Source organism: Mustela nigripes, chromosome 18 (genome assembly GCF_022355385.1).
Source record: "Mustela nigripes isolate SB6536 chromosome 18, MUSNIG.SB6536, whole genome shotgun sequence".
NCBI classification, from domain to species: Eukaryota; Metazoa; Chordata; class Mammalia; order Carnivora; family Mustelidae; genus Mustela; species Mustela nigripes.
The window spans coordinates 7,329,254-7,343,638 of record NC_081574.1 but is presented as its reverse complement, the minus strand read 5'-3'; the positions used below and the strand labels follow the sequence as shown (position 1 = coordinate 7,343,638).

General features: G+C 41.5%; 1 protein-coding gene across 1 annotated transcript; it reads right to left on the bottom strand.

The window, feature by feature from the left end:
• Positions 1-3,788: 3,788 nt before the first annotated feature.
• On the bottom strand, positions 3,789-12,855 carry SPCS3 (signal peptidase complex subunit 3). Its single transcript, XM_059384012.1, has 5 exons — positions 12,585-12,855; positions 10,913-10,986; positions 8,708-8,784; positions 5,257-5,372; positions 3,789-4,180 (listed from the first exon to the last, which is right to left on the bottom strand). Exons 1-5 carry the CDS (start codon positions 12,725-12,727, stop codon positions 4,048-4,050), a joined length of 543 nt encoding a protein of 180 aa, XP_059239995.1. The 5' UTR covers positions 12,728-12,855; the 3' UTR covers positions 3,789-4,047.
• Positions 12,856-14,385: the final 1,530 nt, after the last annotated feature.

The following is a 14,385-nucleotide window of genomic DNA, read 5'->3' as shown; positions in this document are numbered from 1 at the left end:
TATCATCCCAGATAACCTATCCTTATGTTAAAAAACAACATAAAAGTACCCTCTAAACTCAGCTGATTCCCTACTCTTGAAAGAGTATTTCTGCTGTTTTGGTTGTCTTGAGTTTTCTGGTAAACGTTCTAGATCTTGTTTAAAACTCTTTTGATATAAAAAGGAAAACTGCAATTTCTACAACCTCCTACGTTCCGTGCAAGCCCCTTGGGCCAGATGTGAGGAGCCAGCCAAGCCAGCCCACGTACCCAAGCTGGTAGCTCAGCAAAGAGGGAACTTCTGACCCATTGCCTCATGAGCTGCACGTGCACCTTGACGTTGTTAAAAGTCAGGTCTATGTGGTGGTTTTCTTGTATAAAAGTAAAGCACTTTCCATGTTAATCTCCTCCTTCAGGCACTATCACTTGGCTCTCTTATAACCAAAAGCTGGGTCAAAGAAACAAAGGCAGCATTTGCCACGACTGAGCAGTCTAAGTGGGCCCCAAAGGAAAGAAGAGTCAGATCTAACATCACCAGGAGCTCGAGAGAAAATGCCGGCACCCACAAAGGAAGAAGAGTGTCAACTGGAAAGCAACCCCCGTGATTTGGCCACATTATAAAGACAAGGACTTCATTCATCATCAATATTTATTGGGCGCCTATGACGTGCAGGGCACTATGCTAGGCGCTGGGAAGATACAAAGATAAACCCAACAAGACTGCCCTCAAAGAGCTTACAGTCTAGCAGAGGAGCATACAGTGTCTGGAGAAGATATTTTAGTTGTAAATTACCTCCCCCCACCCCCAGCCCACCAACGGGAAAAAAAAAAAGGAAAGAAAAGAAAAAGACAAAAAGTTAAGTTTCTTAGACTTGGTTTCATCCATTTTCTTTTCGTTCAGCAGCTTCACAAAAAAAGCAGAAATCTGGAAGTCTTTTAAAATGCGTACTTTCACTACTAAACAAAATTCATTTTCATTAGAAAAAAGTCTGTTTATTGCAATTAAGAAAATCCTCAAACATCTCTTCAGTATTTTCATGAAATTTTTTATGAATCTGTTATTTGTGAAGTAAACAATTTCCCAAATTGCATCAAAACACACCATAACTTTGGGAACCCATCTTGTTAAACCACTGGCAGTCACAGATAATGCACACGGGCTCTCTGCTGAAAGGAAAGCTTCTGAAAGGAACAGGTGCTATTTACTACCAAAGTTCACGGCTTACGGTATTCCCCTTCACCCATTTCGGGTCAAATTCAAGATATTATAAAATAGCACCTCCACTAACATATACCTCAAGGATCCAAAGCTTTAGATCGCTAAGCTTTAGATAGAATAGTGAAAAAAAATGTTCACTGTAACCTCAAAGCCCATCTCTTAAGTGCTAACACAAGGCCAGCCAGACCCACCAAAGAACTGGAAAACAATTCCAAAAAAGGAAATTCAAATTAACCCACTCTCCTATTATACCCTTAGGAACTTCTGAAGTTTTCTACTATTTTCCTTGAAGCATAAAGAAACCAAACCTCATCAATCAGGAAAATATAAAACATGGTCAGAGCTGCATGTCTAGGTTAACCTGCTAGAGAAAAGGAGTCTGTGAGCATAAATAGATGAGCTCACTTCTAACCCCACGTATTTTAGATTAAGTATCTTGCAACTCTTTTCCTTCCCCAGTATCCTGGAAATGTCCGGGCTCAGACATTTCAAATGTTTGAAAGTTTGAAGCCTTGGGCCTGTGTGGAGACCACAAGACTTCTGGAAACACGGGCACTGAAGGTAGGTGGTGCGCTTCTCAAACCGAGCACGAAGCCATCTGCTTTCACGCAGGATCATAGTCAACAGACAAGGCCGTGCACCCAACAATGAGTTCCTGAGACAGAGGCCTCTTATTCCCATGCTGGAGCATTCCTGTCCTAGCACTTTCTCCACGTTGAGCAAAAACAAGAAATGGTTTAATCACTGGGCTAGTTGCACCTTTCTACTCGTCTTCCTCACCCAACTCCAAGAAAGCGGGTGGCTTGTCAGGTACACTTTAACTCAAGTAAAGGTCAACATTGACCTCTAGCAAACCCATGATCTGCTCACCACCGAGGGAAGAGGGACTAAGCCAGCGCCTGCTCCCAGCCGGGGCTCCCGCGTTCTTGCGCACGCCTTCCTGAATGCGCGTACCCAATTTTTCAACTTTGACATCTACAGAGACTACATTTCCATGTGTTTTATTTGTACCTAGGAGGTTAAATGTTCTGGGCATAAAAATCTAACAGAAATATAGTCCAATCAGCACAGAACAGTTATGGGTTAGTCTTCCCGGTCATCTTCTTGCCTTCACGTTACTAAGATTGCTTTCTGTTCAATCTCTCTGCTGAACGGACAGCACAAATTTTATAGACTTGTGTGGTATATGAAAGAGCCACTATTTAAGTGAGTCCGACTCTGTCATTTTAGATAAAGAAACCGAGACCCTGAACATTTTAATGAAAAAGCTGGGAGCCAAACCCAGTCCGGTATTCATGATACAACAGCTTTGACTTTTGACAGGAACACATGCACTTACATACAACAGCTGTAAAAACCACCTTTAATTAAATGATGTATTTCCGATGAGGTAAATACAACAACTGTTAATTGAAACTCATTCTTACGAAACATTAGCCCTTTTTGGTTACTGCTGATAGTGTAACTACAGTGTTTGGTCTTGCTTTTAAGGGTAATTGATTTGTAGTTGCTTCCTTGAGCATGTTTATTTGCTCAGGGTAGGAAAAAATCACATTCAATATGATCATATATTCAACCATGTATTATTCTGCATTTAATTTCTAAATCATTTCTACATACATCTGGATTCTTCTACTTTTAACATATGTAATATTAATTTATGCAGAGAATGAAATGAGGTATTATCTCTACATAAGTTGTTGGCAGCTTGAGGGTGTCCAGGGTAACATAAAACATAATGAAAATTGTAAGTGAATTTTGATTGGTCTATACTCTGAGCTACAGGAGAAAGGATACGCTTAGAGAATGACTGAAGTTTTAACTATCTTCCTTGCTAGGTATGAATCCTCAAAGCGATTCAATAAACTTCCGGGTTTCAGTTTCTTCATCTGCAAAGAGCTAACATCTGTACTACTTACCTCGTTAGATCATCGAGGATAACACACAGTAAAAATACAGGAGAGTGCTTCTAAGTGGAAAAGCGCACCAACAAATATTAGTACCCCAATAATTATTAAAATGTGGACCTAGAAACTTTTAAATAACTACCACTCATGGCACTAGGCATGCTCACAAGAACAAACATAACTCAGAAGGTAAACCATGCAAACATTTTCAACTTTCAATGGCAATGCTAAAAATTCACACAAAGATATAATACAAAGGAACATTTTTAGAGAAAGCACTGAGACACACATATTTGGTTGACTTAAGAGACTTTAAAATGAGTTAGAATGATTTACAGCATATAAAGAGGTATTTAGTCTTTAAGTGGAGGAAGTTGCTAGTCACCTGTAAGGAAAACAAGCATATGGGGCATTCCAGAGACAAACGGAATACAATTCCATCACTTCTGGCTATTTTGTAAACCAGGTGTCTTACAAATAACCATTTTAATTTTTCTGGTAATGCAACATAACCTAAAAAGAGAATGTCCACTTCTGCATCACATCCAATGTGAACCTGCATGAATGCGAGGCATAAAATACAGTTCTTCTAACTCCACAGGCACCTGAAAGTCTTAACTACCCTTCATGCTCACTGTATATTCCGTAAGGAACCATGGACATACAGGGAATACCTCAAACATAAATTTTTTACAAATCTTTATTGTGTAGTTGTCTTGTTTTTATATTTTTATAATATTCTGGTGGCCTTTTTTGTGTGTGTTTTGCTTGTAAAATTAAGTAGCACATTAACCTTTCCCCTTCAACTACGCCTTTGATGTTAGTTCTTAAACCACCCCCCGTAAAAAAAGAAAAGGAACAACCAAATGAAGATGCAAGGGAAGAGAAAAAGAAGATATGACTCATTAAGTATAAAAATATGTTGTTTCAAATTCAGAATAATTTAATAACTCTTCGTTATTTCATATGTATCTGGAAATGGGACAGATACGTGACCTGATCCTGTCACAAGAGGTAGAATTCCAGCATTTGGTACAACGTTCCAAGAGAGGGTTAAAGTGACATTCCTGTTTCCCCTATAAAAAGACAGAATAAACATTTTTATTAGATGTCAGCAGAAACATTTTTAGTTCAACAAAAAACATTTTTAGTTCAAGCACTGGGGTTCAAATACTTCATAACCAGCTATTTGTAGCCGGAATCCTAATCTACCAACAGAAGTCCTCTCAAATCTTTGAAATCCAGGAACGACGCTGGAAAACCAGCATTGGTTTTCTGCAGGCATCCCATAATGACCTAACTAAACTCACTCACTTCTTGTGAGTGCCAGTTATTAGAGCTATGGGTCATAAAGCTTAATTGAGTAAAACAGAGCGAGAATATAGAAAGAGATTTGAGCTAGATATCAGAAGGCGAGGATTTGAAATCGAATTCTCTCCTTGTCTAGACTGTGAACAAATCATCACTCATGGCTCCAATTTTTCATCTGCAAAACCCGAGGTCTGGTTACAAGAGCTCTCCCCTAAATTCCTTTCCAGTGTTTACTCACAGAGCTTACGAGCTAAAATGACCCAAAATCTCAGTTATTCTAATTCTTTCCCTGTGCATCAAAGGAAAGGGGGTTCAGAGAAGGTAAGCACAGCTGGAACCCTCAGTGTCAATCCTGGACACACACACTACCTCCTCTTGAAGGGCCCCCTGCAAAGGTCACAGCAGAAACAGCTAAGGGCCTTTCTCAGTACGACTGAGCCATTTCACTTACCGCACAAGAACTCAGTGCTCATCTTAGACCCATGTCTGTGGCAGTGTTTCTACCCAATTTTCCAGATCAGATCTGTATTTATTTTCTCTCAACTTTCCCCTTTTTACCCTCTAATCACTTTCTTAAAAACAAAAGTACATTATATAATTCTCTCCCCCACATATTTAATTACATGTAAAGAATGACAAAGAACCAGGGCGCCTGGGTGGCTCAGTGGGTTAAAGCCTCTGCCTTTGGCTCAGGTCATGATCCCAGGGTCCTGGGATCAAGCCCCGCATAGCCTGCTTCCCTCTCTCTCTCTGCCTGCCTCTCTGTCTACTTGCAATCTCTGTCAAATAAATAAATAAAACCTTAAAAAAAAAAAAAAAAGAATGACAAGGAACTGCTCACTTGAGGCCATTTCCATCGTCAAAGAAAAAATATTTTGTTTTCATATCTTTCAACAGCAGCTTTGGATTATCACCTCGCAGAACAATCTTGTCCCAAAGGACAACTTGGTTCAGAGCCTACATTAAAATGAAAATTAATTAGATAACTCATCAGAACTTACAACTCTGTCACTTCAAATTAAAAGCAGTGCTATGCAAATACTTTAATTTACATTAATGAATACACATTTTCAGGGAATTGCTAAAATCTTAGAACATAACAAAATAAGTGGATAGATACAAGAAGTTGAACTTTTCTGGGACAAAAAATTTCCCTAAAGCAAATCACTGCTTTTGCTAAAACAACTGTATTACTTAGGGCCCTCAAAGCTTACTCTAAGGTTTTATTTAGACTCATGTGCACTCCAGAGTGGGGCCCTTGGAGAAACAGAGGGATTAGAATCATCGGAAAGCAAGCAAGCATACTCCTAAATCACTTTTCCCTGTAAAATTTCTGAGACCTTCCAGCCCAGTATGGACTCTGAAAAGTGTCGGGAAACTGAGACAGCTACTCCTGCTCCACCATGCTCCTCACACAGGTCTCTGCTGCCAGATTAGGTCAGGAATATCTATGTATCTCCAAGGTCTTAACATTACCAAGGAATCACTAAAGAAATGAAGTCTTCTAAGTATTTTTCCTTTACATTAATCATAGACACATCATTGTTTTATTATCGAATGTTCTAGAAATCAATTCTTTTAATCCGCTATTCTGACACATCAAAACCAAGTTCTGTTTGGAAAATGAGGGGCATAAAGTGCAGAGAAAACACATCTGTGACCGCTATTAAACCCAAGAAATCTGTTCTTAGTAAGCTATCATCCATTACTATTTAGCCTGGAAGGTCAGTTGCTCAGCGTGTGGTGACTACATTCGCTGAAAAGAAATGTGGACATTATTTCTAAGAAGGTTCAAATCTTCACCACAAAGCCTTTTTCTAGCATAAAACAGAAACATCAAGCCTGAAGAATATATAATCTAAGATATGCCAAAGTGAAATGACTTTAATGCACATTTATTCCTTCACCAAAGGAACGATCTGTTAAGTTCCCAGTTGTATTAACTTACTAGTCACACTGAGGTAAACCAGAATTATGAATATAATTTAGATATACCTGTCACCAAGAAGATAACATATTAATTCAAATAATCTGTTGAGAGCTATAGAATGATATGTGTGTATACAGTCATTACTCTTACCTTCAGAATAGCTTTTTCTATATGTTCTAACATTTTGTTGACTCTCAAGGGCAGGGTTCAAAACCTACACAATCCAGTAATCCTAGGGCCTAACAAAATATTTGGCATAAAAGACATGCTCAATCAAAATGAATGTAAAATGAATTGAAGTACTAAAAATTCCAGTTAACTGATCAAGCCAATCAGCAGATAAAGTTAATTTTTCATCCCTTGAAAGTGAACATAGTTCCAATAAAATACAGAAGTAGACTCATCTCTAACTACAAATCACCTCTAGACTACGCTGATAACAAACATGAGAGTGAAAACAACACAGAAGCATATTGTAATTCCATGGATTTCACCATCATATTTTAATTCATTTATCACAATCACTCACTTAACACTTTCAGGGATTTCTGTTTTAGCAACATTCTATATAAAAATCTCAGTCCTTCTGGGGTGCCTGGGTGGCTCAGTTGGTTAAGCAACTGCCTTCAGCTCAGGTCATGATCCCAGAGTCCTGGGATCGAGTCCCGCATCAGGCTCCCTGCTCAGTGGGGAGCCTGCTTCTCCCTCTCCCTCTCTCTCTACTGCTCTCCCTTGCTTGTGTCTCTTGCTCTATCAAATAAATAAATAAAATCTAAAAAAAAAAAAAAAAATTCAGTCCTTCCTCTCATCTGCAACAAAAGCTCTAAATCAGACTGAACCAATAAATTTCAATCACAAATTAATAATTTTAAGTGTTTTATTCTAATAGTTTAGTAGCTTTTAATGACAAAACTTCTGATAAGCTCTAGTTTATGATTAAAAAGACTACTTTTAAATCCTGAAACTGGTGAATCCCATATAATTCCAAAGCAAAGGAAGATATTTCTCAACAGATGGAGATGTTAATTATAGCTATATGGCTTAGTAAGATGATTAGAACAGCTCACATCAAAACAAAAATACAAATATTTAGGCAGATTTTAAAATAACCTGATAGGATTTTAAAAATGTGTTATCTTTATAGTTTTTTATTACATATATGGATAGTGAGAGTTGTAAACACAGGTCACAGATTTTGTTGATTCAAGCATCTTGCCATCTTTTCTCCAAAGCTATGAAAAGAATACTTCATCTTAAAAAATTCGATACTCGCACCGCAACTCCACTTCCCCATTTCTTAGTACACTCCTAATTCAACAGCCTTTCTGAGCTTATCACTGGAAATGGTACCGAAAGATTTGAGCACAAATTATTTTGAGCACAAATCCAAAATAAGCATTTATTTACAAATTCTGCACATAGTACACATCACTATTGCCATTAGACGATATATCACCACTGATAATGAACATAAATTTGCATTTCTAATAATATTCTTGACCAATGTTTCTCAGACAACTTTGTATTAGATCTCTCTAGGTTCTCTCTTTTTCTAACCCATTAATGTGGCCGAGCACCTCCAAAGAGGAACACACACATCAGCTCTGCTGTGTTCCCGCTGCTTACATGTGGTTGAACCATTTGTAACTTCTCTGCAGGAATGTTTTTAAGCCGTTTTTCCATTTTGTGAGATTTGTTTATTTAAAACTATGTAACATCACCCACTGAACTGGATTATACTGTACAACTTTATAAACCGCTGAACTTGAACAAATAAATTGCATGCAGAACAGTCAACCATTCTGCCCTGCAGAATTCCTCCTCTACCCCTGGAGAACCTGCATGCTGTTGGAGACATGCGACTGTCTGACCACGGAGCTGAGCATATGAACGTCAGTCCATATTGCAAGTACTCATACAGTTTGGCTTCTTTCCCTTTTATTTTTAAACAAAAAACACATAGCTAGAGTACTCGTTTCCAGTACAGATCAGGAGCTTAGCAGTTGCCACTCCATCTTAACATCAAGTGAAAAGTAATGAACTGAAAAACTGGCAAGTCCTCCTAACTCTGTAAGGGAAGAAATAGTAGCTCTTAATGATGTTCCTTATATACCTACAGATTACCCTGCATGCACTGCATTCTGGGGACAAGAATACTAGACAGCTATAGTAACAGAAAAAATAAAAGGCTACCAACCAAAAGAGATGTTTTCTTAGTAGTCACCTCTCCAGAGGCTTAGGATTTTTACTGAACGACTCATGTCAGATATTTTGAATATGTAAGATTTATATCTTTTCATAAAGAATGAGATTTTAAGGATTATTAAAATACATCTCTCTCTCTATATATATATATACTTACATTATTTTTAGTTGAATATTCTGCTGATAAATAAAGAAACAATTGCTTAACATTCCAATCAAATATATTCTCTAGATGTAAACAAATTAAGGAACATAAAAATCGTAAAGCAGCAAACAACTTCTAAATCAATCTTATTCTTAATTATCCACAGCAATAATAATACTAAAATAGAAAAAAGAGAGGTGGCTCAGAAACATACTGAGACACTAGTTTAATAAGAACACAAAAAAGACAAATAGATTATAAAATCTCATTTCAAAATAAAAAAATATGTGTCAGTGAGATTATTAGCATCATTCCCCTGTGCCTCTAACTATGATTTAATAAGAAAGTAACAGAACAATACAAAATTTAGCTTTCTGTAACATTAGCCAAGTCTAAAAGAAAGAAGATTTAATCTTTGATGCATATTCAATTCCACGGAAGTTCTAAAGTATAACCAATCATCATAGTTTAAATTTACTGACAGACAAACATGAATCAGCTCATGTAATTAAACGAAATATAATAAATGTTCATGTTGCTTTTGAGCCCATGCCAACGGAGATCAAAATGTCTCAGTCCACAAAGTGCTTTGGTAAGAATATGCAGCTGAACGTCAATCCGATTTCCTCAGCTTACCAGAGTGCAAAAAAATATTCACAATGATTAATTACAAGACTGGTGTTACTGCAAAATGAAATAAATTAAGTGTCTGGATTTTATTAAGTATCATATGTAAATGGCTAAGTCATTTTATTACACGCCTTTATACATACTGACAGCAACATGGTCATTATACTCTGCTTTTAGAACTGAAGTCTAAGAATAGCTCTTTACAAAAAAAAAGGCCCAATTTCAAGTTTTAGCAGCAGCATTAAGAAAAACTACAAATGATGAGATTGAGAATATATAAGTACAATAATTGAGATGTCAGGAAATTTCACTGTAATTCTCCAGATAAAGTTACTTACGGAAGAGATCCAAACTCCCTCTTACCAGACTGTTTTAAAATGACACAAAAACTTAAAAGCTGATATACCAAGTTTCCCACAGGCCTCTTCTGACAGTTACACTATCTCCTCACAAAGTGCCTAGAGAACTAATTTCTAGTCTACTTCTAAACCCAACACTTATTTCTAAAAAATCAAGTTAAAGTAATTCCATGGCAGTCAAGAGCCCTATCAGGTAAACTCCCCGGGTTCGTCATCTGCTCCGACTGTTGAGACAGTGGCTTTACAGAAGTCCGGACAGTGCAATCACCATAGCCAATTTTAATCCTGAGGTCTTAAAAAGGTAGGTGTGATCAGATGGCATGGCAGAGAACAATGCTGCCAACATATTAATCTAAGACCATAAAAGATTACATTGGCCAAAATGGACAGTTATCAAATGGTGGAAATTCAAAAGAAAAAGATTAAATCATTCCCATTTTAAAGTAACTCTTATAAACGTTAAGATTTCTCTTGACTCTCATTATAAAAGTACTTATTAAAAAAACCATAACGGCAAAATTCTAATATGGTTTGCAAATAACCATACTGATAATGAACTTCTAAACCTTAACAGATGACAATTAACTTTTTTAACATATGTTTCTCTCTGCTATCATGAAATATGGATATATTACTTGGGATTGTACATAAAATAATCAATCTAGGAAGGCTGAGCACTGCTAACAGTTCTCTTTCTATAATCCAATCGACCTGATTCTATTTTTTTCTTTCTGAAATATTCAGGGGCGCCTGGGTGGCTCAGTGGGTTAAAGCCTCTGCTTTCGGCTCAGGTCATGATCCCAGGGTCCTGGGATCAAGCCCCACATTGGGCTCTCTGCTCAGCAGGGAGCCTGCTTCCTCCTCTCTCTCTCTCTGCCTGTCTCTCTGCCTACTTGTGATCTCTGTCTGACAAATAAATAAATAAAATCTTTAAAAAAAAAAAATATTCAAACTCTCTTCAAGCTTTCAATCTGTTTAACGTTTCTGTGAAAAGTTTTAAAATCTGTTCACAAAATAATAACTGAAGAATCCATAAATAAATTTTCTCAAGTGTGAATGAGGAGATATTAAAACTATTTTACTAATGGAAATACACCTATAGAAACTTCTAAAGTCTGACTGACTCAGGGGATAGTGAGACTACTGTACCTCCCCCCAAATCACTAAACAACACGTATATCATTATACCAGTACAGAGAAGGCAATAAAATATTTTCTTAAAGGATATCAGCAGTTATATCAAATGTAATGAATCCCAGATCACTTCTTTCTCTAGGTCCAGTGAAGTCTTCTACATTTTTTCTAAAAATAAAGACAAAAGTTTTACCATTCTTCACACATAACAGCACATACAATTCACTCAGTTCCTTAAAGTGAAACACAGGAGCTTGGAGGCACAGGTGGAACAGCAAGAAGTAAAAAATCAGAGAAACTTACAAGTGGGAAAAGAGGATAAAACTTTTAATCCTGTATAAAAATTAGGTCTGTAGCTACAGCATAAACCTTAAAAGAGAATCCCCAGCAAAATGGGGGGCAGAGTGTGAAAACTGCTCCAAGGGAGAGTGAACACCTGCTGTCAGGGAGTCTGGTGGCGGGGCAGAAGGCCACAGGGGACTACAGGGGTGCGGGAAAATTAAGATGAATGGGAAGTGCTGCTGTATTGACCCGAGTGCTTCCTGTGTGTCTGGGAGGCCCAACAGTGAATTTTTCGTAATTATCTCAAATAATCCTCACAACAAGCCTACGACTTGGGTATTATTTCTATTTTTAAAAGGAAATTAAGGCCCAGGACGCTAAGAAACTTGCTCAAGATTAACAACAGCAAAAAGTGCCGGCGTCTGCTGGAATCTAAAACCCGGTACCCGCGAGCAGCAGGAGGGGAAAGGTGTGCAGGGCGGGGGCGGCATCTGGAAGCGCGTTGCACAGCAGAGGAGCTCTTCGGTGACGGGCTCGCCGGAGACTCCGACGAAGACATCTAGAAAACTACGGCTGAAGAACGAGAGACCCTGACGCGAGATGGAACAGAGATGTGAGAACCGGGAGGTGGGGGAGAAGAAAAAGGGGGGAAAAAACCCACCTACGTATCAAAAACTGTGCCGGCGAACACATTATCGAGGCAACATTAAACCGGCACATGGAAATGACAACGTCATTCTGAAATAAATCCCATTTGGGGCATTTTCGCAGACTCTTCAACCGGCCGCGGGACCCGAGCGCGGGGCTGTCGCAGGCTCTCGGCGCACCGCACCGGCTCCCGCCAACTTCAAAGCGGCTGCGAGTCCGCGCCGCCCGGAAGGAGGCAGCGCCCCCAGAAGGCAGAGCCCCCGAGGGAGGCAGCCCCCACACCCCCGCGAAGGCGGCCGGGCGAGAACCGCGGAAGGCCCGCACGCGGGGCCGAGTCCGGTCTGAGAGGGCAGCGCCGAGGCGCGGCGGCCGGCCGGGAGCCGGGAGCCGGGGAGCGGGGAGCGGGGAGCGGAGCCGGGAGCCGGGAGCCGGGGAGCGGGGAGCGGAGCCGGGAGCCGGCCCGGGAGCCGGCGGGCGGGCGGCGGCGCGGCTCCGCTGTTGTGTTGCTCCCTCATTGGCCGGCGCGGGCGGGGGAAGTGAGGAACAGGAAGGAAGCCGAGGCACCGGCCTGAGGAACACTCAAAATTAAAATTTAAGAGCAAGCCCGGGAATTCGCGGCGGAGGGGTGGGAGTTCGAGGGGACGCCGAGAAGCCGCGACGTCCACCGGGGCGTCCGTCCTCGGGGGCGCCGGCCGCGGAGGAGCGGCGGGGCGGGGGGAGGGGGTCCCCCGGGGCGGCGCGGACGCCCTGCCCGCGGCGGCCCGGCCTCGGCGCCCACCCCGGCCCGGTCCAGGCGCCCCGCCCCGCCCCGCCGGCCGGGCCTCCGCCGCACTCACAGCATGATCCGCGAGACGTGCAGCCGCACCGGGACGCTCCTGTCTTTGAAGGCAGTGGTGATGAAGCAGCCGAAGGTGAGCGCCGCCATCACGCTCAGCGAGAAGGCGAACAGCGAGTTCGCCCGCGACAGCACCGTGTTCATCGCGACCGTCTCCCCGGAGTCCCGTTCCGCACGCACACCAGGGACCCCGCTCCGGCCCCGGACCGGCTCCCTGCGATCCGCGCCGCCTGCGCCGCGCGCGTCCCGGGAGCGCGCGCCGCCGCGGCCCCGCCTCCTTTCCGGTTCCTCCAACGCCGGCGAGCGCGCGCGCACCCGCCTCCCCGGACACACCCACCCTCCCGGCCTATCGCCGCCACCAATCAGCGACGAGCAAGGAGGGGTGGGGTTTCTCCGCGGAAGGCCCGCCCCCTGCCTTCGCTTCCTCTCCTCCGGGCCCCCTGGTTCGCCTACCCCCGTTTCTTGGTCCTTCAGCATGGTGGTCAGCCCCGAGGCTTCTTCCGCGCTACTGTCTTATTAATTTGCACTTAAATCCGGCAGCAAGGCCAGGTAGTTTGGAATGTATTCTGAGGCGTCGCATATGGAAGCAGCACTTCACAAAACTCTTTCCCTTTGTCAAATCTGGTCAAAGTTGGAACAGTTTTTTGGAGGGTATGTATGGGGCAGGGAGAAAGGCCTTCCAGGTCCCCAAAACCAGTTTGCCTTTCCTTTACTTTCCACGTCCAGCCTTAGTCCAGTTCCTACTAATGCTTCGCCTTCCAACTACAGACTAAACCTATTTTAAAATTGATGCTACCAATTTTGAATATTTGCATTTAATGGGGCATTTCCAATAACTAAAAGAATGGTTGCACTGGGGTTTTAGGATCAAAGGAGATAATTGCTATGGAATTGCTATACAGCACAATGTAGAAAAGTTTTAAATTAGCAAGCCGTCAACACATGGTGGCCTCACATCTTGGCTTTGCACTCTGGTTCTTTATTCCCTGGGCCCTCCTGTCTTCAGACTTACTTTTTGAATCTGGCCATTCAGTCCAATGCCTTTGGTCCTCCTGTGTACTTGACTATTTGCCTGCATGAAAAGGTAGCTCATTTGGTGACTGCTGCCTGCTCCTCATGACATGCCAGACTAGTCCACTGACCATCCTTGAGGGTTATCAGAAATTATACCAGGGGCCGTTGGTTCCTGAGGATCTATACCACACTCTCCCAAGGAAAATGAAGATCAAGGGGGCCCTTCCGTGTTCCCTAGACAATCAAAGACATCCAAATTTGCTGAGATTCTTCTAATGGTTTAGGCAGTTAATGTCCAACTTCTCTGCTCACATCACCTAGACCCTATGCTTGTAGGAAAGTGAGAAAATGTTAGTGAAGCTTTTGGCATTTTCTTAGTTGAAGAACCTAATTATCCTTGCTCTTTCTGGCCTCCTCCAATTCACTCAGAGATGCATGGTTGAAACTATATCTTGTACATGGCCATGGTAAACATCTGGTCACTGGAGAACCCACATACATCCTGGGCATGCTAGTCCCACCTGAGTAATCAGCCTCAAGGTTGGCTTTGGGGAATTACCCTATTATAATACATTCAGACCACTGAAGCTCTAGGATAAGTAAGATCTGAAAATTCAGGCCATGCCTGGTGAGGTTTATTTCCTTCCTTAACTCATTTGAATAACCCTTATTCTAGTATATGTGCTGCCAAAGCGAGCACTAAATAACCCTTATTCTAGAGATGTTTCTAGATACCCATTGGCAAACAGAGCCAGCTGTATCTGGAATGGAAATAAAAGGGGAAAATA

Coding starts and splice junctions, on each gene's coding strand:
- SPCS3 (XM_059384012.1), bottom strand. CDS start 12,727: ATGAACACGGTGCTGTCGCGGGCGAACTCGCTGTTCGCCTTCTCGCTG. Junction 8,785..10,912: donor TACATTTGATATAACTGCTG/ATATCCTTTAAG, acceptor TAATTTGTTTAC/ATCTAGAGAATATATTTGAT. Junction 5,373..8,707: donor AATATTCAACTAAAAATAAT/GTAAGTATATAT, acceptor ATTTTAATGTAG/GCTCTGAACCAAGTTGTCCT.